The following is a 23,948-nucleotide window of genomic DNA, read 5'->3' on the forward strand; positions in this document are numbered from 1 at the left end:
TACCACTCCTGGTTAATTTTTTGTGTTGTAGTTTCGGCCCAGGATTCAAGCATACATTTACTAAAGATATTTTCACACAACCCTTAACCCTGGGTTAATGTCGTTTTTAACATGGGTCTGAGGGTGAAAAGTCAAATAGAAGATGTTTTGTGACTATAATCTGTAGAAAAGACCCAGCAGGAATAACCCCCCATAATTTATATCTGAAATCTAATATTGTGATTGATGAGATCTCTTCACAAGGATAAATGAATTGTGGATGGATGTCATTGACTGTGAAATGTGGGATCACAAAGGGGAAAAATTTCATGTGAAATCTTTAAAACAGAAATTGTAACTGAAAAAAAGTAGTTTCAAAAGTACACATTACCAAAATAACATTTACGTTTATCAATGAAGTAAGTTACAGCACTAGTTTCTGGACATGTGAGTCCATTCATGTGCTGGTTTGTGTGTTTGGCTCCACCTAAAGGTCACGGCTGTCTTTTTGGTTCAAACACCGGAAAGAATTCAGACGGGAGGATATGACGTCACCGACCAAATCCCCTTGAAGACCTCGAAAATGGCCGTCAAAGGAAAGAGGTTTTAATCGACTTTCGAAATAACGTGAGACTTTAATTTTTATTAAAAATTCGAATTTAACTTTATATTTATTAATCACAGAATTTTAATAATTATTGCACGACTCGGTGTCGTGTTTGTAATGTGTAGAGCGAACCTGTGAATTGCGTCTCGCGCTCTACCGGATCGAGCATTTTCGAAATAAGAGCCCTTTGTTTTGCATGTCAAAATGAGAAGCACTACTATCTGCATGCATTCAGCAAACAATGTATTTATGCATTTTTAGTGCATATTTACGACTAGAATTATTGGGTGCATTATAATATTTTGAGTGGCCTTTATCGGTCAGCAAGCTCGTTATTGCAGCTAACTTTTGAGTAATGGGCGGGAACTTTTATTTTCCTTAACTGATGTTGTTGCTAATGTTATATTGAGTTATTGGTTAATTTATATGTGCCACAGGTTCTTTATTTTTACATGCATGTCTGTTTCATCTAAACAGGTTTTTGGGTGCGGTTTAAACCATTATAAATTTACGTGCGGTAAGTGAATTATTTTTGTTATTTTGTTTATTATTTACAAAATGATTGCATGTAAAATAGGGTCATTATAGGTCTAGTTCACTCAAAATTGAAATTATTTAATCATTTATTCATATTGCTCACCATTATGTTGTTCTAAACATTTATTACTAGAACCTACAACTTTTATTAAATGGAAGGAGGATGCAATACAAATAAATAATGACAGAATTTCTGCAGAATCTCTCTTAAGATGTTCAGTAGTGGCTGATGTTATAAGATGTTCTTGACATTGCAGGTTGCTCCTCTTCCACGTCATGCCACATATCACTCACAGTGAGTTTCTTCTGGAGCAACTGAAGAGGCAACGTGAGAGAAGCTTTCTGTGTGACTGCACAGTAGTAATAGGACCGTCTCAATATAATGCACACCACAATGTTCTGGCAGCCTTTAGCGAGTATTTCTCTACACAGTCTATTGATGCCGGAAAGGAGAATGCTACCATAACTTTGGACCCAGAGTTGGTCAGCGGGGCTGTGTTTGAAAAACTTCTAACTTACATTTACACCGGTGACTTGAGTATGGACAGGTGAGTTCATGGGAATATAATTCTATACGTTTATTGTTATATGTATGTAGTGTTATCTATGTTTATAAGTACTGTACTGTTCCTATAAAGACTGAAAATATTTAAAACCTGAAAGTATTTTTAAAATGGGGTAAATGTACCTATTAAGCACACTTCCATTTTTGAGATCAGATTATAAAAAGTAAAAATAATTTATTTTCCTACTTGATGTCTTAACCAATTGATATGTTTGTTATTATAAACCTCTATGATTTCAAGTCAATCAGATCATTGCACACTGAGATATGAATCTCCATGTGTTCACACTGTCTGGTGGCCATTTTGAAAGCTGTCTAAAAACTTAAATGTGCGGTTTTTAGATGTTTAAGCCTTTATTTTGGGTAAGTTTCACTACTTATTGTAAAATAAAGAGATTAATGTTCAGACTTTTGCATATTATAACCTGGAACTTGGAGGTGGGAAATAATTACATTAGATCCAAATGAAAGTTTTAGCAACACAGCACAGATGCTACAGAACACAGTTAGCTGGCTAGCTGTAGAAGATTGTGTGCTACGCTAACATATTACTTCACAGGCATTACTGGCTTGTACTTTTACATCCATAATATTATAATTAGCTGGTTTGTCATTTTACAGTGCTGTAATTTTTAAAGATTTCATATTATTTTAAGGTGAGCTTAAAGGGTACACTACTATGAAAATCACACAGCTTCAGTTTGACATTAATAAGAAAAAGTATAATTTCGTAGATATTGTTAATAACAGTTGTTCATATGTATGAACTTAATAAATGACCAAGACGATTTATTTAGCAAAAATCCTGTAATTTTAATAAATATTACATGAAATTTATTAAAAATTGTTGCTGCTCCAATTAAGTTCATTGTGCTTTAAGCTCTTCCACAATGAATGTCTATATAAATACTTCATAAACATTAACTGATGGTTGTCACTTTAAATTAAGTGACTTGATTTTCTATGGATTCTGTCAACTCAAATCTGCAGACTGGCTCTGATCTTTGGCAGCTAACATTAACTTCTCCAGACTAAATCTGTGGAAAATCGGCAAAACTCGTATAGTGTATTCCAGCCTTAAGAGACTATAGATAAGATGACATTCATTTAAAAATAGGTTTCATAAAGAGGCTTGTTTCTGTGTTCATCCCCATGTTTTATTGGTTTGTTTTATTTGATTTTTTGACTGCGTTACTTAGCTGAACGTAGACTAGTTTAGGCTAGATCAGGGATCCTCAAATCTGGACCATTCCTGCAGAGTTTAGCTCTAAGCCTAATCAAACACCTCAGCATGCTAATCAGAGTCTTGGATCAGGGTTGGAGCTAAACTCTGCAGCAGATTGGACCTCCAGGGTGAGATTTGAGGAACCCTGCGCTAGATGTTGCAATGTGCTTAGATGACACTTCTTTATGAATATATAACTGATCGACTCGAATGCCTTGTTGCTTGATTTTAGTTTTCTGTTTTTGTGTGATTGACTTTATAAAACACGATGTGACCTTAATGGGGATAGGGGTGTGCTTAAAGGGTACAAAAAAGACTTTTTGAATTTAATATCTTAAGTGAAATGCTTTTGTCATTTAAAATATAAAATATTTTTTGTTAGAGATTAATATTTTATTTTAACGTAACTTTTTGTACTGAAACCAATATCTTGTGCACTAAAAATGCCTCAGTGTAGGGCTTAATAGGTACGTTTACCCCTATATAGTTTTAGTATTTAAATCATTTTAAGCCCTGAAAAGGTCATGTAAATTAATTTAAAAAATGTATCATTTTAAAAGTTTTGGATTTTTTCCTTAATGATATTTATTCATTTTAATTTTTAATTCATTTTTAAATATATAGTAAATATAAATATACAGTGATTTAAAAAAAGTTTTGTCCTTCCTGTTTTTGTTTTTTTGCATATTTGTCACACTTGAATGATTCAGATCATCAAACTAATTTTAATATTACACAAAGATAACACAAGTAAATTCAAAATGCAGTTTTGAAATAATGATCAATTATTAAGGGAAAAAAGCTGTCCAAACCTTCTTGGACCTACGTGAAAAAGTAATTGCCCCCTAAATCTAATAACTGGTTGTGCCACCCTTTGCAGCAACAACTGCAATCAAGTGTTTGCGATAACTGGCAATTAGTCTTTCACATCGCTGTGGAGGAATTTTGGCCTACTCTTCTTTGCAGAAAAAAATTAAAAAAACCAGGAAGAGGGCAAAAACCTTTTCACGGCACTGTATATATTTACATATTTTGAAATAAATAAATATATATATATATATATATATATATATATATATACACACACACACAGTGCTGCTTGAAAGTTTGTGAACCCATTCGGATTTTCTATATTTCTGCATAAATATGACCCAAAACATCATCAGACATTGAGAACCGAATCAAACAAATGAGAGAAAAATATTTTCTTTGTCATTTATTTGAGAGAAATGATCCAGTGTTGCATAATCTGTGCATTACAAAAGTATGTGAATCTTTGCTTTCAGTATCTGGTGTGACCCCCTTTTTCTGCAGTAACTGAAGGCAAAGTTTCTTGTAAATGCTGATCAGTCCTGCACAATAACATGCAGGAATTTTAGCCCATTCCTTAGTGCAGAATAGGGATGTAACGATTACCGGTTTGGCGATTAATCATGATAAAATTCCCCACGGTTAGTATTACCGTTTCCTATTTTAATTATCATTAAAACCGTATTTGATTACCGCGATTTGAACAACTCAAGATAAATACTGTCCAGCATAAAGCAGAGTTTTAAGTAGCAGTCACAGCAGGCAGAGAGGTTTCGTTTTGAGTGAAAACAGGGCGGAAAAGCTATGAGGTTTTAAGAGTGTGAAGGAAATTATACAAATGAATATATCAGTGAATTAATTATATGAATGTACCTCTGAAGGTTCTGACTGTCTTCAGAAACGATTCGATGGCATTTTGTTTTCATCTTCACTCCATGTAGTTCATTCCTAATCTCAATACTTGTAATTCAGCTTTTCCATAAGCGCCACCTAGTGTCTGTGAGTGGATTTACAGAGCTTCAGCCTGTATGCAGTTTCTGTCTGGCCAAAAACGGACCGAATTTGCATGCCCTGCTGTAAATTTGGCTGGTTGATGGAAAAACAAGCTTATGTGGATTCTACACACTTAAACCATCAAGCCTATCTAGAATTATTTATGGAGCAGATAAAATACATATAATCATTTATTAATCAATTATTATTTTGACTTAACCCTTTTCCTTATTTAAAGGCTGTTTACCTTTTTATGAAGCTTTATTTGAACATTTACATTCGACATTTGAACATGCTATTAAACTGGTGTCAGTCAAGTTGTCATTTAAAATCTGAACATCATTGGTAATTTTATTGTTTTAGTGATTATGCAAACAAAGTCATTTTATTTGTTGTTTGTTGACTCTTAAATATAAAACTTGCTTTACTTTTTGAACATTTCCAGCACATTTTAACAATACCGTGATAATACTGATAACCGTGATTATTTTGGTCACTATAATCGTGATAAGAAATTTTCATACCGTTACATCCCTAGTGCAGAACCACTTAAAGTCTGTGATGTTGGTGGGTTTCCTCCTAAGAACTGCTTGCATAGGTCCTTTCACAACATTTTAATTGGATTAACGTTGACTCAGCCATTCCAAAACATAACTTTGTTCTTCTTTAACCATTCTTTGGTAGAATGAGTTGTGTGCTTGAGGTTGTTGTCTTGCTGCATGACCCACGTTCTCTTGAAACTCTGTTCTTAAAGAGATGTCCTGACGTTTTCCTTTAGAATTTGTTGATATAATTCAGAATTCATTGTTCCATCATGATGATGACTGTCCTGGCCAAGATGCAGCAAAGCAGGCCCAAGCCATGTTACTACCACCACCATGTTTCACAGATGGGATAAGATTCTTAAACTGGAATGCAGTGTGTTCTTTTTTCCGAACATAATCGATTCCCGTTTAAACCAATGAGTTTTGTTTTGGTTTCATCCATCCATTAAACCTTTCTCCAATAGTCCTCTGGCTTGTCCACATGATATTTAGCAAGCAATTTTCTTTTTGGAGAACAGTGGCTTTCATCTTGCAACTCTGCTATGCACAGCATGGTAGCTCAGTGTTCTCCTGATGGTGGGCTCATGAACATTAACATTAGCCAATGTGAGAAAGGCCTTTAGTTGCTTAGAAGTTACCCTGGGAACTTTTGCAACCTGGCAGACTATTACATGTTCTGCTTCAGAGTGATTTTTGTTGGTCGACCACTTCTCGGGAAGGTAAAAGTGGTCTTGAATTTCCTCCATTTGTACAGTATCTGTCTGACTGTGGATTTGTGGAGTCCAAACTCTTTAGAGATAGTTTTGTAACCTTTTTTAGCCTGATGCGCAACATCAACTCTTTTTCCGAGATCCTCAATAATCTCCTTTTTTTGTGACCTGATTCACTTCCACAAACATGATCAGACTTTCATATATCCCTGTTCTTTGAATAAAACAGGTCACGTACTGACATTTGATAGTCATTGCACTGACTGAAAACACCTCTGCACAGATGGACTCTAATTTCACCTTTAAATTAACTGCTAATCCAAGAGATTCACATACTTTTGCCACTTACATATATGCAATACTGGACAATTTTCCTGAATAAATAAAGAAAATATTTTTGTCTCATTTGTTTGATTGGGTTTTCTTTGTCTACTTTCATGACTTAAATAAAAATAAAAAAACTGATGATGTTTTGGGTCATATTTATGCAGAAATATAGAAAAGTCTAAAGGGTTCACAAACTTTAAAGCAGCACTATGTGTTTATACAGTGCCCTCCAAAAGTACTGGAACAGTGAGGCCAATTCCTTTATTTTTGCTGTAGACTGAAAACATTTGGGTTTGACATCAAAAGATGAATATGAGATCAGAGATTAACATTTCAGCTTTTGTTTACAGGTATTTTCATCTGGATCTGATACACAAGATAGCACCTTTTGTTTGAACCCATGTTCTTTTGTTTGAACCAATGTTACCAAAAGTATTGGAACATATCAAATTAACAGATTAAAGTGAAAAGACTTGATATTTAGTTGCAAATCCTTTGCTTTCAATAACTGCATCAAGCCTGTGACCCGTTGACATCACCAAACTTTTTCATTCTTCTTTTGTGATGCTTTTCCAGGCTTTCACCACTCTTTCAGTTTTGGGGGGTTACTCCCTTCAGTCTGTTCTTTAGCAGATAAAATGCATACTCTACAGGGTTTAAGTGTGGAGATTGACTTGGCCAGTCTAAAACCTTCCACTTCTTGCCCCTGATGAACTATTTGTTGTTTTGGCACTATATTTTGGGTCATTATCTTGCTGCATGATGAAGCATCTCCCAATCAGTTTGGTTGCATCTTTCTGTAAATTGTCAGACAAAATATTTCTGTAGACTTCTGAGTTTTTTTTTTTTGCTGCTGCCATCATGTTACATCATTAATGAAGATTAATGAGCCTGTCCCAAAAGAAGCAATGAAAGCCCAAGCCATTACATTACTTGTGTAATGTGTACTATAATGTACACCTGTGTACACTATGTTTCAGAAGAGCTTGTATGTTTGGGATCATGAGCAGATCCTTTCTTTCTCCAAACTTTAGCCTTTCCATCACTTTGGTCCATAAAATCAGTCCATAAAACCTTGTCCCAGAATTTTTTTTGGCTTGTCTGCTATTCTTCTTGCTAATGAGTGGTTTGCATCTTCTGGTGTAGCCTCTGTACTTTTGTTCATGAAGTCTTCTGCTAACAGTAGATTGTGGTACCTTCACTCCTGCCCTCTGGAGGTTGTTGCTGATGTCACTAACAGTTGTTTTAGGGTCTTTCTTTACAGCTGTCACAATGTTTCTGTCATCAACTGCAGATGTTTTCCTTGATCTACCCGTTTGAGGTGTGTTACTTAGTACACCAGTGGTTTCTTTCTTCCTCAGGAGATTCCAGATGGTTGTACTTGCTATTTCCAGAGTTTGTGCAATGGTTTGATTGATTTTTCATCTTCTCTCAGCTTCACTATTGCTCGTTTTTCACCCATAGACACCTCTCTGGTTTCATGTTGGTTACACGTCTAACTAACTATAAATGCAGTCTGCACGGATCTGAAACTAAGCGCAGACATTCAGTGTTATTTATTGTTTGAATAATCCATTAATAGGACACACCAGGGCAACAAAACACACCTGTCAGTCACATGTTCCAATACTTTTGGTAACATGAAAAATGCGTGGGTTCAAACAAAAGGTGCTATCTTCTAAGTTGTGTATCAGATCCAGATGAAAATAACCTGTAAATAAAAGATGAAATGTTAATCTCTGATCTCATATTCATCTTTTGATGTCAAACCGAAATGTTTTCAGTCTACAGCAAAAATAAAGGAATTGGCCTTACTGTTCCAATACTTGTGGAGGGCTATATATATATATATATATATATATATATATATATATATTAGATAAATAGATAATTATTTAGCTTATTAAATATTTAATTGCAGAGTAAAACTAAAAGTTCATATTCGCTACTGAAAAACATTTCCATGATTTTTAAAATGTGTTAACTTGACTGTGTAGCATGCGTAAACATATACTGGAAATTGATGCAATGGAGAGATCCAGGTCTTTCAGTAAAATTGTAATTAATTTAAAATCATAGATGATAAAAATTACAGATTATATTATTAAAGAAAAAGAAAACAATTAATGCAAAAATTTAAACTGAGTATATTCTGCTAAAATTCTAAGAGTGTAGTCTAAAATCATAGTATAATAATCTTCCGAAGTCAAAAGACAAAGGTGTTTAGAGCATGTAATGTGAGCAGAGGAAAAGGAGAAGCTGTCTGAAAAGCCAATTGGAATAATATAAATAGTAGAGACTTTTACATCCTCTTAGAACATCTCAAGATGTTTGTCTGATCAATTTACCCATTGTCTCTCTCTCATACATCTGGGCACATGTTTTTCTCCACCTAAATTACTTGAAGTCAAAGTGAGGTCACGTTGACATGACCTGTGAAAGGCAGTAAGTAGAAGTCAGATAAAAATATTATATTGCAAAACTCTGCTCTTTCTGCTAGAAGAATGTAAAACCACACCCCATATCTCGGTTGTGGTTTTACATCCTTCTAGCAGAAAGAGCAGAGTTTTGCAGTCTTCAAATACCAGCACTTGGAAAGGAAAGGAAGTGAAGTGACATACTGCCAGGTATGGTGACCCATACTCGGAATTCGTGCTCTGCATTTAACCCATCCAACGTGCACACACACAGCAGTGAACACACACACACCGTGAACATACACCCGGAGCAGTGGGCAGCCATTTATGCTGCGGTGCCCGGGGAGCAGTTGGGGGTTCGGTGCCTTGCTCAAGGGCACCTCAGTCGTGGTATTGAGGGTGGAGAGAGCTCCATTCACTCCCCCCACCTACAATCCCTGCCGGCCCGAGACTCGAACCCGCAACCTTTGGATTACGAGTCCAACTCTCTAACCATTAGGCCACGACTTCCCCATGGAACACTTAGTACCATGAAAAAAAGAATACAAATTTAACCTTGGATCCTTGCAAATAAATATATTTTTTTTGCAGAGAATAAGTTTCCATCACGTCAAGAAATGCCAAGTCTAAAAGAAAATACTACATTAATGGAATATGGAGTTTAAATGGAATTTAATTTAAAAAAGGGGAATAATTGAATTATACCTGCTTATATAGTTAATATGAGACAGTAATATGAATGTAATATGGAGTAATAATAAAAGAATCATAAAGAACAACTCATAGTGAATATAATATACAAATGAATGTGAAAAATTTAACAACATTGGAAATTTGCATAGACCAGAAATCATGGAAGTCATTGAAAAATTAGTTTTATAAAGTTATGGATATTTTTTTCCAGTAGTGAATATGAATTTTAATAAGTTTTACTCTATCACAATCGATTTCATTTTTAAATGTGCTATGAACTATTTAACCAAAATGTAAATGTTATTTTTGCTAAAACGTTACCTGTGTTGATAAAACTAATATATATTTATATAGTGCATACAGTTCATATAGTTATAACTGTAAATTCCTGTGCTTTGTTGTCCAAAGAGAAGAAATTGAAAGCGTTCAGAAAGCTGCATCTCATCTTGGGATGCCTGAGGTTGTGGCTCGTTGTACACTAACTCAAGATGATATAAAATTTGGTGGCTCGCCCACAAGACAAGCAGAGTACGAAGATCCACGTTCTCCCCTGAGCCCAGACGACTACGAACCTTTAGAGCCGATCACAGAGGTGGAAGAACTGGAGCAGTTGAGGGAAAAGAAAGAAGATGGGTTACAGGATGATCCCTCCTCTATGGATGAAGCCCAGTCATCCAGCGAACAGACACCGCAGAGAAGCGGCAGCAAGAGAGGGAGGAAACCCAAAACTAGGCTCTATGAGGATGATGTTGAGAGTGAGACCATTACTGCTCGTAGAGGAAGAGGCCGGGGGAGACCGAGAGGTCGTCCACGGGTGAGGCCGTTGACTTCTGATTCAACTGAACAATCTCCAGCGCAGCAAACCATGAGTCCAAACAGCAGCTCAGTAGGGAGAGGAACCGGAAGACCAAGAGGTCGTCCACGGCTTAGACCACTGTCCACTGATAGAGATGATTCTGGAAACGCTGAAGATGAGTCTGTAGCAACCAAGGATCGAGAAGAGGAGAGCTCTGCTATCAAAAAAGAACGTCCACAAAATAGACCCCTATCATCTAGTGCAGAAGGAGAAAATGGAGATGAAGAACAAGGAGACACCCAAGAAACAGAAGTTGTTGAAGAAGATTCTGTGAATGCTGGTGAGGAAGATGATCATCAGGTGAAGACAGATGTGGAAAACCCAGGCGGAGCTCCTTTAAAACGAGGGAGAGGAAGACCACGGACTAAGCATTTAACCACTGAGAACCAAACTACAAACACAGAAGACGGCTCAGAACCTGCAAAGACGAAAGAGAACGAAGTGACTGGCCATAAAAGAGGAAGACCTCGATCCAAACCTCTTTCTTCTGAGGCGCCTGAATCTTCAAATCCAACAGAGAACAGTGGAGAAGAAGCTACTGGAGAAACAAACCAAGACATTGAAGAAGGCTCATCTCAAGATACAGAAGATTTAGAGTCAAATCCTGCCAAGAAGGTCCGTGCCAGCAACAGAAAGAGAAGCTTGAGTAGAAAGCTAAAAGAAAGCCAAGTTAGTAATGAGGAAGACGACGATGTAGAGGATGAAGAATTTGGCAATGACAATGAAGACTGGGGCGGAGAAGAGGAAGTGAAGCCCTTGCAGGACAAACACAGGCCTATTTGTAACGTCTGCGGGAACCTCTTCTCAGAGATGAGCAGCCTGCGCAGACACATGCGCATACACAAGGGCCTCAAACCCTATCAGTGCCAGCTCTGTACCCGCTCCTTCAGACAGGGCAACCAGCTGAAGACCCACATGCGCATACACACAGGTATGACTCTCGCATGTAGAAGGTACACTGCATCAATTTACTCATTCACTTGAATGAATTTGTCTGTCTTTCCATAGTTTTGATGACAAAAAAAAGTGGAACTACAGTATAATATGAAATGTCCATAATGTTTGTTAATCACACACTACTGTGCAAAAGTTGTTGTTTTTTATGTTTTTGTCTCTTATGCTCACAAAGGCTCACAAAATTGATTAGATCAAAAATGTAATATTTTGAAATATCATTACAATATAAAATAACTGTTCTCTTTTTTTAATATATTGTAAAATGTCATTTATTCCTGTGATGGCAAAGCTGAATTTTCAGCATCATTACTCCAGTCTTTAGTATCACATGATCCTTAAGAAATGAATCTGATATGCTCATTTACTGCTCGAGAAACATTATTATTTGTTTCTTTTATTATTATTATATTATGTTGAAAGACAATATTCTGCTTAATATTTTTGTGAAAACGTTTTTTTTACAATTCTTCTAACATTATTTTACAATTCTTTGTTAAATAGAATTTAAAAGAGCAGCCTTTATTTGAGATATAAATAATTTTGTGATATTACATGTATTTCCTGTCACTTTTCATCAGTTTAATACATTTGTGCTGAAACAAGTATTTCTTTAAAAAAAAAACTTTTGAAATATAGTTTACATTGCCTAATTTTGCTTATAGAACAACTTTATGTAGAGTGATTCGTGTGTTATTTTGTTTTCAGGAGAGAAGCCCTTCAGTTGTACATCTTGTGAGGCAAGTTTTGCTCAGAAATGTCAGCTGGTCTATCATTGCCGCATGCATCACGGAGAAGAAAAGCCGCATAAATGTGATTTCTGTGGAGCAGCTTTCGCCACTTCTAGCAATCTGAAAATTCACATAAGGTATGCGTAGTGCAATTCATGCGCAATATTCAAATTAAATCTCATAAAATTTGATCAAATTACACATCTACGTGGTTGTGCTCCCATTCAAATCTGCTCTGCTTCCCAAAAACATCCCTATTTCTTAGTATTTATTTATTTATATTATTATTATTATTAGAGAGAGGCTGCACATTGTAGTAAAATATATTTATTAGAGTTCACACTTTGTTCTTTAATATTAAATTTAATGTTATTATTTTTAGTAATGCTATAAATGATGACAATTATTAGAAAATATTTATAATGAATGTTTTGTTTTAGTCTAAAGGTTTTATCATTCTAATGTGGATTGTTTATTCTTATTACTATTATTAATATGTAAAGAGACTACTAATATGTAAAGACTAGCTCTCCATATCTATTTTTGGACACTTGAACATAAAAATCTTTTTTTTTTTGTATTGGCCAATATACTGTATTTGTTGTTATCCAATTAAAATATCTATAAAATACCAATAATAAATTAGGAGAATAAACATTTCCGTTAACTTCCATCTAGGAAGCACAGCGGTGAGAAGCCATATGAGTGTGAAGATTGTGGGAAGCGCTTCACACAGGCCAGCACTCTGATGTACCACAAGCGCCGACACACGGGGGAGAAACCCTACATCTGCGACACCTGCGGCATGGCGTTCGCTGTGTCTAGCTCTCTCATCGCTCACAATAGGAAACACACCGGTGGGTTTGTAATGCATTCCTTAAAGCTTTCAACCTTTTCTGTAGCGATTTGCTAACATACTGATGCCACAGGGAGTCTGGGTAATAAATGTTTTTTTTTGGCCTTCCATTTTAGGTGTGACCCCGTATATATGCTTGGATTGCGGAAAACCTTGCTTAACTGCTGGTGAACTTCGAAAACATATGGACATCCACAATGGTAAATGTAGTTAATAAATGAAAGCTTTCATTTATTAAAGAAACCTTGCAAGAATATGTGCAAATACATATTTATCTATGCCCTTTTGCCTGTAGGATCGAGAAAAGTGAGGTGTAACCTGTGTGGGAACATGTTTTCAGACATGTATAGCTTGAAGAAGCACAGCATTTTGAAGCATGACGGTGTGTTATTTTAATGTGGTGGTGGTGTTGTTTTTATTAAACAATTTGTTTGAAATAATTTATGTTTTAAAATATTTTTGAAATCTTTTGTTCACCAAGTTCCATCCATTTATATATCTATTTCAAAATATACTTTTCAGTTCTTCCAGGCCAAGAGCAGCCGGCTCCTTTGAAAACCGACCCGACGCAGTGTCCTCTCAACATCCCCATTGACCACCAAGGCCTGATTGCTCGCGTCCGATCCGCCCTTGTCGATTCCCAAGACCATGAAATTCAGATGGAGCCCCATTTGCCAATTTTGTCTCCGGAAACCTCACTTATTATCCAGCAGTCAGCAGAGCCTCAGATGATCATACAGCATGCAGACGGCACAGAGCCCTCCATGATCTTCCAGCACGCAGAATCGTCCGAAGCACCGGTTCTCATCCAACACGGAGAATCTGGCGAGCAAGTGAGCTATGTAGTGGAACAGTATGAAATCCCAGGAAGCGCTGAGATGGAGCACACGCAGATTGTCATCGTTCAGACCATTGATTAAAATACCGGCTTTTACTTCCATTTTAAATGTATTTTCTTCATTAAGTGAAGACTGAGGTTAGGATCAGTCACGCCAGTGCGAAAGCGTTTTGTCACAAACATCCCTTCAGATAACTTGTTTTCTCAGCGTTTGAATGATAAACTCTTCAGATATCAGTTATGCAAAGCTATTGTGTGAATATGTGGGGCTTCTCTTCTCTTGGTTTTTTCTTAATTAAACGTAATGTCACATTCAGAGCAGAATCTGGATCATTAAAGGCATAAAGTATTTTCTGAAATGAAGGGAAGGCCAAACTTACGTTTAGCTGTAATATAAAAGCTGTGCTTAAAAATGCATTTTGGTTCGTTTAAAAAATACTTTTCTATTTAATTGAAAGGACAGTGCGGCTATACGTTACAACTGACTTGGTTATTCTGATATTTTGAACTATGCGTTTGTCTTTTAGAAGCTTGACATGTAAATACCTATAATGTTATATGACCCAGTCTGAACAATTTCATATATGATGTGAAATCATTTGGATCCTCTAACAAACTAGGAAACTTTTATAATAAATCATCTCGCATCTGAATATTTGTTGTGGTTGATATATATTTTTGAGTAATGCAATCTGGTGAAGAACGCAGGCATATTTTCCTCAGTTCTCCTCAATATTACTTCGTTTTTATATTCGTGGTAATTCTTCAAATAGGGGGCGTTTTCTGTCCCCTTGGATGATTTTAAAGAAAAACAATTATGAAACTTATAAAAACATTAATTACTTAAACTGTTATACAAGAATTTTTCTATTTTGGGTTTGTTGTCACTTCATATGTGTATATTTTTATAATATTGATGACATTACCATCACTACGAGTATTTATTTTATTTTTTTATCAAGGCATCCATGTTAGATTTTTATTTCAGCATTACCAAATAGTATTTGTGAATTTGAATTCAGAAACAGCCCATTACTTATTTGTGTAAATAAAATATAACTTACAGATGGCTAGCTTTTTTTTTATTATAGGTCCAGTAGGCCTTTCCTCCAAAATGTGAGTATATCTTCCCCCTGCATTTTAAATATCTGAATATCATTCATATGTTGAGTACTTGTGTAATACGTTCATAAAGACAATAATCTGTGAAAGATTCAATAGATATGTTTAACTTATTCTCGATTACTTTGTTGTGTTTCTTTAACCACATTTCTATATATGTTTTATTTTTACACACATTTTTGTTGTTATAGTTACCGCCTGGTCTTGTCAAAAACACTCGTGGGAAATTCGGCTATAAAGGGTAAATATTAACTCGTCCTACCCAGAACACTTTTAGGTCATGCAAATCATAATCTATTGTACATATTTACAAGTTTATTGTAACCTATACCTGAATCAAGTACTTTTAAACTGATTTTATAGTGAACTGAAAGTAAAAATCCATTGCAGGTTTAGATCTAAGATACAACAATATCAAAGATAAAGGAGCTGTTTATGTCGCACACCTCATTCAGGTACTGTCAGTGTCTCACATTGTTTATATTTTTAACTAACACTTTCTGGCATGTCAGACTTTAAAGGAATATTGTCATTTTAGCAGGAGAGCGAGTCCCTTCAGTGTCTTGATCTGATGTGTAATAGCATTGAGGCAGATGGTGCAGAAGTGATAGCAAAAAGTTTGCATGCAAGTGTGGCTAATTCACATTTATAGTGAATATTAAAATTCATCAGAACATAATTTATAGGTGTTAAATTAATGCCAATATTTATCACAATTTTAGCATGTACTTTTATTTCACAGAAAAATAAAAGTGAAGATGCTCAGAATGACAGGAAATAAGATTGGAAACAAAGGTGCCATGTTGCAGATCAACTCTACTTTAGAAGAATGACTTCTCAGACTGATTTGGGGAGTTTGTTGAACATAAATATAAGCACAAAAAGTTAATTTACATTTGAATTAAAGTAGTTTTTTTTTTTTTTTTTTTTTTTTTTTTACAAGGCTACACTAAGTGTAATAGCATTGAAATACATACTTTATTATGAATTAAAAAGTCTTTTTAATTGTTAAAAGTAATCTTAACTTAAATGATAGGAGGCAACAACAGTCCATATGGCACAGATGCTGGTGGTGAATAAGACACTGAGGGAGCTGCACTTGGGAAAACATGACTGATACTGGTGTGGAGAGGCTGTGAAGCATTGAAGTTAAATGTCACTCTACGATACTTGGATCTTCTCTGCTATACACACACTTACATAACGGTTTAATTCATGATCCTAAAGGGATGGTTCACACACACAAAAAAAAGACAATTCTGTTCGTTTACTCAACTCTTTTACTCAATTCTTTTCACAGAATAAAGTAAAAGGAGGTTTTAAAGCAGAATATCATAGCTGTTTTTTTCATACAGTGAAAGTGAAAGGTGACCATGGCTTTCTTCTATCGTTGTATGGCACAGAGTAACTCAGACATGATAGTTATTTTGTGCTGCACAGAAAAAAGATAGTCAAGTCACCATCACTTATATATCGCTTTATACAATACAGATTGTTTCAAAGCAGCTTCAGGAATGTCTTCAGGAAAATAACAGAACCAATGATGCAAATTTCATCAAATATGTGACAAATTCTAATGCAAAGACAATATTAACATTATTCAGTTTAAATCGTTTGTGTTCAGTGTTGATTCAGTTCCATAAATGTGTAAAGTTCATCAGTTATGAAATGACTATAAGATAGTCATAAGAGAAATGATCATTTCTGTATTTTTTAACAGTAACAGAATCACACGAGATGGAGCCAAATGCTTATCAGAGGTTTTGAAACAAAATCCCTCTTTGGAGATTCTAGATCTGTCTTCTAATCGCATTGAAGACGATGGTGCAGATGGTGCAAACTCAAAGAGTTAGTGTCCTTTACTTATAAAACAACAGTATTAAATCTCAGGTTCACTCATGAAACTATATCCTTTGCTGACCAGCTTATGTCATCATTTTTGCCTTCTAGATTGTCTGTTACAAGCAACAACATTGGAAAGGAAGGTCTTATGTCCCTCAATGAGGCAATGAAAGTGAATTCCTGTCTCACACACATTTACATCTGGGGGAACAAGCTTGAGGAGCCAGTTTCCATGGTGAGATTCCACAAATCTCTAAATGATCAAGTACAGTGTTCAACTATTGTACGAAAGGTCATTAAAATGTCTTGATTTTCTCTCTGCATGTATAATCAGGCTTTCTCTCGGCTGATAAGCAGTGGGCGGCTGTTGGAGGAGCACACAGATGTTTCTCCCTATGAGGTGGACAATCATGTTTTTCTAGCAGAAGCTTCTCATGGTTTACGCAGGCATTATTAATGGACGTCCAGACACAGGGAATATGGAGACTCAAGTAATTCAGCTCTGGCCCTGATGGCATCAGATTCATTGGCTTTGCAGATCTACCCAGACTCACATTCATGATTCAAGATTTTGTCCAAAAGTGCATGTTACTGCTTCAAAATAAGACACATTTACTCTAAACTTGATTGTGACTTTTTTGTTGTTGTTGTTGAACTTTTTCAGTTGCTGGCAAGCAAAATAATCCACAGCACAGTTGGTTACATTTGTATTTATTATAATTAATCACAAAGTTAGAGTTTTTGATAACAGCCTTTTTGTCCATGTGTCCAGTGTTTGGAAATGTTACAGGCTGCCATGATGTCTGCGAAAAACACGTCATTTATGTAAATGATGTGCTCTGACACTTAGTCTTCACTGTATTGGGTGTCACATGCAAATTGTCCAACAGTTTTGGCAGGACAAATAAAAGTCAGAGAGATTTTGATTTAGCAAGTTAAGTCCACTGCCAAAAAACAAAAAATCTTATCTTACTTAGTATTTTTGTCTTGTTTCTAGTCAAAATATCTAAAAATTCTTCAATTAAAATGCATTTAATAGATAAGAAAAATGACAAGATATTTACTCTTGTTTCCAGGGCGAAAAAGTAAATTAAGTGCATTTTTCTTCAAACAAGTCAAATTATCTGCCAGTGGGGTAAGTAAAATACTTGTTTTAAGAATATTTTACTCACACCACTGGCAGATAATTTGACTTATTTTAAGCAAAATACACTTAATTTAGTTGCAGAAGGGCCTCCAGGTTTTTTAGTTGTTTTTTTTCCTGGAAACAAGACTAAATATCTTATGTCATTTTGCTTACCTAGTAAATGCATCTTAATTTAAGAAGTTTTAGATATTTTGACTAGAAACAAGACAAAAATACTAAGTAAGACCAGCCTTTTTTGTAGTGTCTAAAACATTGGTCTCAAACTCAATTCCTGGAGGGCCACAGCTCTACACGGTTTAACTCCAACCCTAATCACACCTGATCCAGCTAATCGAGCTCTTCAGGATCACTAGAAACTGCCAAGCAGGTGTGATTTGGAGCTGGTTGGAGCTAAACTCTGCAGATCTGCGGCCCTCCAGGAATTGAGTTTGACCAATGGTCTAAAACAATCTTTTTGTTTTATGTAAATGAGAAGGGAAGCAAATAAATAAAATGAAAAGTGTAAATCTAAACACTCATAATCTCTACTGTAGTGCAAACAATCAACACTTAAAGGGATATTCAAAACAAAAATGAAAATGTATGAATCTTCACACAGAAGTAAATAATGATAAAGTTTGGTAAAACCAGGACATTTTAGAACTCCAAGAAAGAGGATGTATGATCACCCTACATTAACCTTATGCTAACTAGTTAAATTTTAATTTCCCATGCTTTAAATTGATTATATAAAATCCTCTTTTTTATATACAATCATTTGTGTGATAAAATTTGTGATTTTAAAATGTTTGAAATTTTTTAAATTGGGTCAAAGGAAAGTACTTAATGGTGGAATGCCTTTCTGTCATCACATTCTCAGTAACATCTTAATTTGCCGCTTCAGTACCTTGGAAAACCATAATTATCAAAGCGGTTGAAACGCTTCTTATTAATCTGCAGCCTTTGGCGTGGGCGTGGCCAGCCTGTCACATTCCAGGATGACACTCTTCTTGCTAAGAATTTTTTCCAGCTTCTGTTTCTCAGCTGAACTCAGAGCCCAGTGCTGCAGAGACAGACGGGTGAGGGACGAGAGCTGCGGAAGGGCCTCCAACAAGGCGGGCAGCCAGGGAGACACGGAGAGGGATGCAGAAGGACGCAGACTGACATCCAGCTCCTCCAGTTCCTTTAGAGCAGCAGCCTTCTCAAAAAGAGATGTCCAACCACCATCCCCGACACTGCCATTATAAGACAAATCCAGCTGCTTCAGATGGGACAGAGCTCCACGCTGGCCAGCAAATTCTGCAAGATTACAACAGTTTGCAAAAGTCTCATTAGATGGATGGTTAAAGCAGTGTAGAACCTTAGCCTTAACATAATTAATTTAACGTTCTTTGACCAGAACTGACCTAGATGTAGCACATCTTCAGTGGTTAAATTACAGCTACTCAGTCTGAGTTCCTGTAGTTTACAATCAGGCTGCAAAGGCTCCAGAAATTGCCTCAGATTTTCTCCCACACACTTGTTCCATGACAAGTTCAGCCTTTCAAGCTGTTTTAGCATCTGCATTGCAGTAGCTTTGAAACACACACACACACATTTTTTCAAAATCTAATCATAAAAACAAATCAAGTTTAAGGTTTTTTGAAACTGTATTGGTTTCATACCAAGAGCATTGCATGCATGTGTGCTCAAAGCACAGTTATTTAGTGGAAGTTTGGTTATCTGAGAAAGAGGGAGGGTTTGCAGGAGATTCTGGAGTGTATCTCCAACACTTTTATTGGACGACAAATCCAGCTCTCTGAGGTCTTTGAGAGATGGAGCTACCTGGACTGAGAAGGCAAGTTAGAATAACAATACAAACAACTTCAACTTTAAATCAACAGTGACAATCTGTCTTACCTAAAGCCAACACATCCTCCTTTGTTAGACCGCACAGATGCATGTCCAAACTTCTCAAGTGTGGGAGGAGAACTAAGTTAGTGGCCAGTGTGGTGAGACCTCCACCTGCTTCCTTGTTACATGACAGATCGATGCGCTCTAGCGCAGGGATGAACCTGAGTGCCTGTCCTTTTAACATTTCACAAAACAAATTCTTTAAATTATTCTCCAAAATGATTATTATAACAGAAATGGTTACTGATATTTAGTCTGAATTTGGAGCTTCCTGGAAGATAATTTAATGTGTGTGCTTGTAAGTTTGCAGCTATGTTGTTAATAGTTGTTTGTCTGCCATTGAGGGTCTATTTTGAAGGGCTTTTTATCATTGCTTTCATACCCAGAACGCTGAGGCTGTCTTTACTGAGTCCACACATGCTCAGTTTTAGGGTCTTCAGTCGTGGAGTTGAGCCTAGAGAGGAGGTGAAGTTCTCCATTCCCTTGATTGACAGTTTGTTATCGGACAGATCTAATTCCTCCAAACTAGACAACATGGGAAGAGCCTCACCTGTAAAAAACATTCATGCTTTTTAAAGAAAATTGATGAATTAGCATTCACAGCTCATTAGGCTTATTCTGGATGACCTAAAGCTGAATTCCCAATTTATACACTCAATGGTGGACTAAAGCATTTTTACTTTCTAACTGTATTTTAGTACATTTTTAAGAGCTATATCTGAGTATATTCGTTTTGGGGGGGAAACTGGATTACAATAATAATATCCTTTGCTACATTTTAGAAACAAAACATGCCATTGCTAGTTATTTTAAAGGACAAAATCAAGACTCGACTTTTTAATTAACTAATTTAACCGGTCTGGTTCACAAACCTCTTTTAGAGGTAATCAAACTACTGATTGCATCAGTTAAGAACTGATTCAATGATCCAGTCAAAGCAAGTTTCAGGTTAACAAATCACTAAATATGTCTAGTCCGACTCAAATTGAGCCAAGAACTGTGAGTAATATGTTCCTCAGTTTGACTGCACTGATTCATAATGATGTCATAATGATATCTTATCTGACCTGACATCAGACCCCTCGCTAATTAAATAGGCATTTTGAGCTGGAGGAATAATAAATGGTAGTAGAAATCTGCCAAGAATATGTCTGAGATATTTTAACCTAAAAGTAATAAATTATATTTTGCATAAAATAAATGATATACTATATTTTAAAAATAAATATAAAAAATATTCAAATAAATAAAAATATTAAGCATTTTGTCATTGCGCACATTTCCCCCCCCAAATTCTCAGTCTAATGTTTAAATACAAATCTTTACTTAAGCAGAAGTTTTTACTGAGGTTGTAGTTCATCAAAGTATGTAGAATTTAACTCCACCACTGCCCCAAAAATTAAACTTCATGGTCTTCAATGTCATATGAAATCCTTCAGGGGAATAGTTGGAGGTTCTATTCCAATTACCATCATTATATGAGATTTATACAAGAGATGTCTTACTCAGGGCTGTAATGTCTGTCTCAGAGAGCTGACAGTCCACCAGGTGGAGTTCCTTCAGTGTGCTTTGAGGTTGGAGGTGTTCTGTTAAGTGTCTGAAATTTCCTGCGCCGACGCCAACATTCCAGGACAAATCTAGCACCTCTATTAGAGGAATGCAATCAAGAGCTTCACCTGGAACATAATTTTAAGAGAGGTTTGCCAATTATTCAAAAGTGTTATCTTAAACGAGACCAATTTCAAGAATTCAGGTTGGAATTTATATGATTTTCTAAAGAAACGTGTATATTTAGATTTTTAACTCGTGTGAGTAAAATTTTGCTTAATTTAGCATTTCTGTGAAGTCTTTTAAAACAAAAAGACCTAAAATCCAAAAATGACTGTCATCAAAAAACTATCATCATTCACTCACCCTCATGTCATTTCAAACTTGTATGAATCTTTCTTTCTTCAGCAGAACACAAAATAAGATATTTTGAAGAATGTTGATAACCAAAGAGTTTTGGTTCCCATTTGCTTCCATTATATTTTTTGACCATACAATGGAAGTCAATAGGAAGTACAATAATTTCAATAATACCTCAAATTATTTGCTCATTAACATTCTTCAAAATATCTTATTTTGTGTTTTTTGTGAAGAATATTGGTAACATTCCCGTTGACTTTCATTTGTCTGAGTTCCATTGAGTTTCAGTTCCCATCAACTTCCATTGTATGATGAAAAAAATCAATAGGTTACCAACATTCTTCAAAATGTATTCCGCAGAAGAAAGAATGCCATAGGCCAGCATGTTTATAATGACATCGAGAGTAAATAATGACAGAATTGACATTTTTGAGTGAACTGTCCTTTTAAGTCATAATAATAAATGAATACTTCCTGTACCAAGAGCAGTAAGGTCTTGATCTGTTAATCTGCAGCTACACAGCTTCAGCACACTCAGTTTCCCTACATGCTGCAGATGGGCAGTAAGGGCCTTCAGGGAGCCTCCAACCAGATCATTCCAGGACAGGTCCATCACCTCCAGCTGAGCCAGAAATGGCAGTAACGTGGCTGAGGTAACATCAAAACAATAATTGGGAGATCCTGACACATGTATGGTCTTCTTATTGTACTGTGGGAAAAACAGCACGTCACAACACCCACCTAGTTCCACCACATCTGTAGCTGTCAGATCACAGTGGCTCAGGCTCAAATTCTGACTGTGAGGGGTTTTCCCAAGCTTCTTAACGAACTGCTTCACCCGACCCCAGCCCACAATAGAGCCAATCTCATCATCTCTGTCATTGATCTCTAAAGGAAAACTAGGGTTTGTTAATCTGTATTTGCATTACGTCAAGTCTTCTTAAAACATCTAATGCCCACCTTTCCCAAGCTCATTATTTTCCTTTCCCTCACTGGCCTCTGATTCTTTCACTTCAGGTATGCCTACGTTTCTCTTGTCACTGCTCTCTGATGGGCGGAAGAGGCGGCCCACACCCGGTTTCTTTCTCTCCGTGAAAGTGGCTTTCCTTCGGAACTGGTTCATAATCAGATCAAGAGGAGATCTTTTCTGAACACTCTCCTTCCCTTTGGTAGACTCTGTATGTGATGACAAAATGGATTAATAGTTGACTCCAAATTTATTTTTTGTTAAATTAATAAATTATTTAGTGTTGCATAATTGCATAAATGGTGACTTTGAGAAAATAATATTTGTTTTAATCTAACACCAAATTAATAAAAAAGATACTCCCCCGGTTTCACAGACAAGGTTTAAGCCTAGTCCCAAACTAAAATGTAAGTCTTAGTTGTTTCAACTGAAATAAACTTGCACTGACTGATCTTAAAATATATCAGTGCCTTTGTTTCGTCTCAACATGCACCCCAGTAATGTTTTTTTTTTTCTAAGCATATTTATAAAAATTACTTAAATTGAAGTATGGCCTAATCCTGGTTTAGTCTATACCCCAGGCCACTATGTTTTGCAGAAAATGTATATACATGATATGTTTTCAGGACAATTATTATTCCTGATGTTTCACTTTTAAGTTTTTTTTTTGTTTGTTTTTCAGAAAATACTAAATATATATGAAAATATTATTTAATATTTTTTATATAATCTTTTACATAAACGTTTATGTATTTTTGCATTTAACAATTATGAGATGTGGTTAATTTGCTTAACTTTCAGGTAAACTGATATATATATATATATATATATATATATATATAGGTATAATTTAGTATAATTTCATATTTTGGGGTTCGGACATTCCAGATAACATACCTGTTGAATCCATTGCTTCTTAAAAGAAGATCTCGGCTTATCAGCAGGTAATTTATGTATGATTATTGTGTCCTTTTTCAGTCTGAAAAACGAATGCATTAATATTTAAAACAGCATGAAAGACAGAAGATTTATTTGTTTACTTTCTCATATCCTGCTCATCGTTGCAACAGGATCTGTTTTAAAACCATTGTTGCATTCAGTCAAAATTGTTGAATGACTTGAGCTGTTCCTACCTTGAAATATTTCTTAAATCTTTTATACATTATGCATTCATCAGTGCGCGATGATTTTAGCCATTTCCGCATTTACACCTGTCACATTCATCTCATTCATACCGGATCCCGGAAGTTAGGCTGAACTTTGGCTTTATAAAAACACTGTAAACAAAGAGTTGTCACATGAATCCTGTCACTTTAAAAGCCTCATTCTTTTAAAATCCTGGTTATTCATTTATGAAAGTTGCACAAACCCATGAATTTGCTGAATGGACACCGGAGATAGTTAACAGGACCTCCTAAAGAAAATAATGATGGAAACCGTGAGTGTA

At 35.7% G+C, this 23,948-nt stretch overlaps 3 protein-coding genes across 5 annotated transcripts; 2 read left to right on the forward strand and 1 right to left on the reverse strand.

Moving 5' to 3' along the window:
* The first annotated feature begins 512 nt into the window (after positions 1-512).
* LOC306863246 (myoneurin-like) lies at positions 513-14,883 on the forward strand. Of its 3 annotated transcripts, XM_079406495.1 has the most exons (10): positions 513-606; positions 1,064-1,103; positions 1,381-1,451; positions 1,556-1,671; positions 9,817-11,195; positions 11,927-12,086; positions 12,628-12,806; positions 12,922-13,005; positions 13,101-13,187; positions 13,328-14,707. In XM_079406495.1, the coding sequence occupies exons 4-10, from the start codon at positions 1,664-1,666 to the stop codon at positions 13,723-13,725; spliced, it is 2,295 nt and encodes a 764-aa protein (XP_079262621.1). In that variant the 5' UTR covers positions 513-606; positions 1,064-1,103; positions 1,381-1,451; positions 1,556-1,663; the 3' UTR covers positions 13,726-14,707. The 3 variants fall into 3 exon arrangements, with proteins under 3 accessions (XP_079262621.1, XP_079262620.1, XP_079262622.1); XM_079406494.1 differs by having other exon boundaries at positions 1,381-1,671; positions 13,328-14,883; XM_079406496.1 differs by lacking the exons at positions 513-606; positions 1,064-1,103; positions 1,381-1,451 and having other exon boundaries at positions 1,575-1,671; positions 9,822-11,195.
* Positions 14,884-15,819: 936 nt separating this feature from the next.
* Positions 15,820-17,064, forward strand: LOC306863663 (leucine-rich repeat-containing protein 34-like; the record flags this gene model as incomplete). The annotated part of the gene is given in 6 exon segments (XM_079407171.1): positions 15,820-15,875; positions 15,877-15,897; positions 15,899-15,949; positions 16,486-16,598; positions 16,643-16,842; positions 16,942-17,064. Coding segments are annotated over 6 exon segments (564 nt in total).
* A 240-nt stretch (positions 17,065-17,304) lies between these two features.
* LOC306863311 (leucine-rich repeat-containing protein 31-like) lies at positions 17,305-23,736 on the reverse strand. The gene is made up of 11 exons (XM_079406561.1): positions 23,635-23,736; positions 23,399-23,480; positions 22,495-22,710; positions 22,276-22,422; positions 22,015-22,182; positions 21,132-21,302; positions 20,009-20,176; positions 19,633-19,800; positions 19,398-19,562; positions 19,140-19,307; positions 17,305-19,032 (listed from the first exon to the last, which is right to left on the reverse strand). Exons 2-11 carry the CDS (start codon positions 23,409-23,411, stop codon positions 18,683-18,685), a joined length of 1,734 nt encoding a protein of 577 aa, XP_079262687.1. The 5' UTR covers positions 23,412-23,480; positions 23,635-23,736; the 3' UTR covers positions 17,305-18,682.
* Between the last annotated feature and the right edge of the window lie 212 nt (positions 23,737-23,948).

The sequence above is a fragment of the Barbus barbus genome (genome assembly GCF_936440315.1).
Source record: "Barbus barbus genome assembly, chromosome: 44".
In the NCBI taxonomy this organism is placed as follows: domain Eukaryota; kingdom Metazoa; phylum Chordata; class Actinopteri; order Cypriniformes; family Cyprinidae; genus Barbus; species Barbus barbus.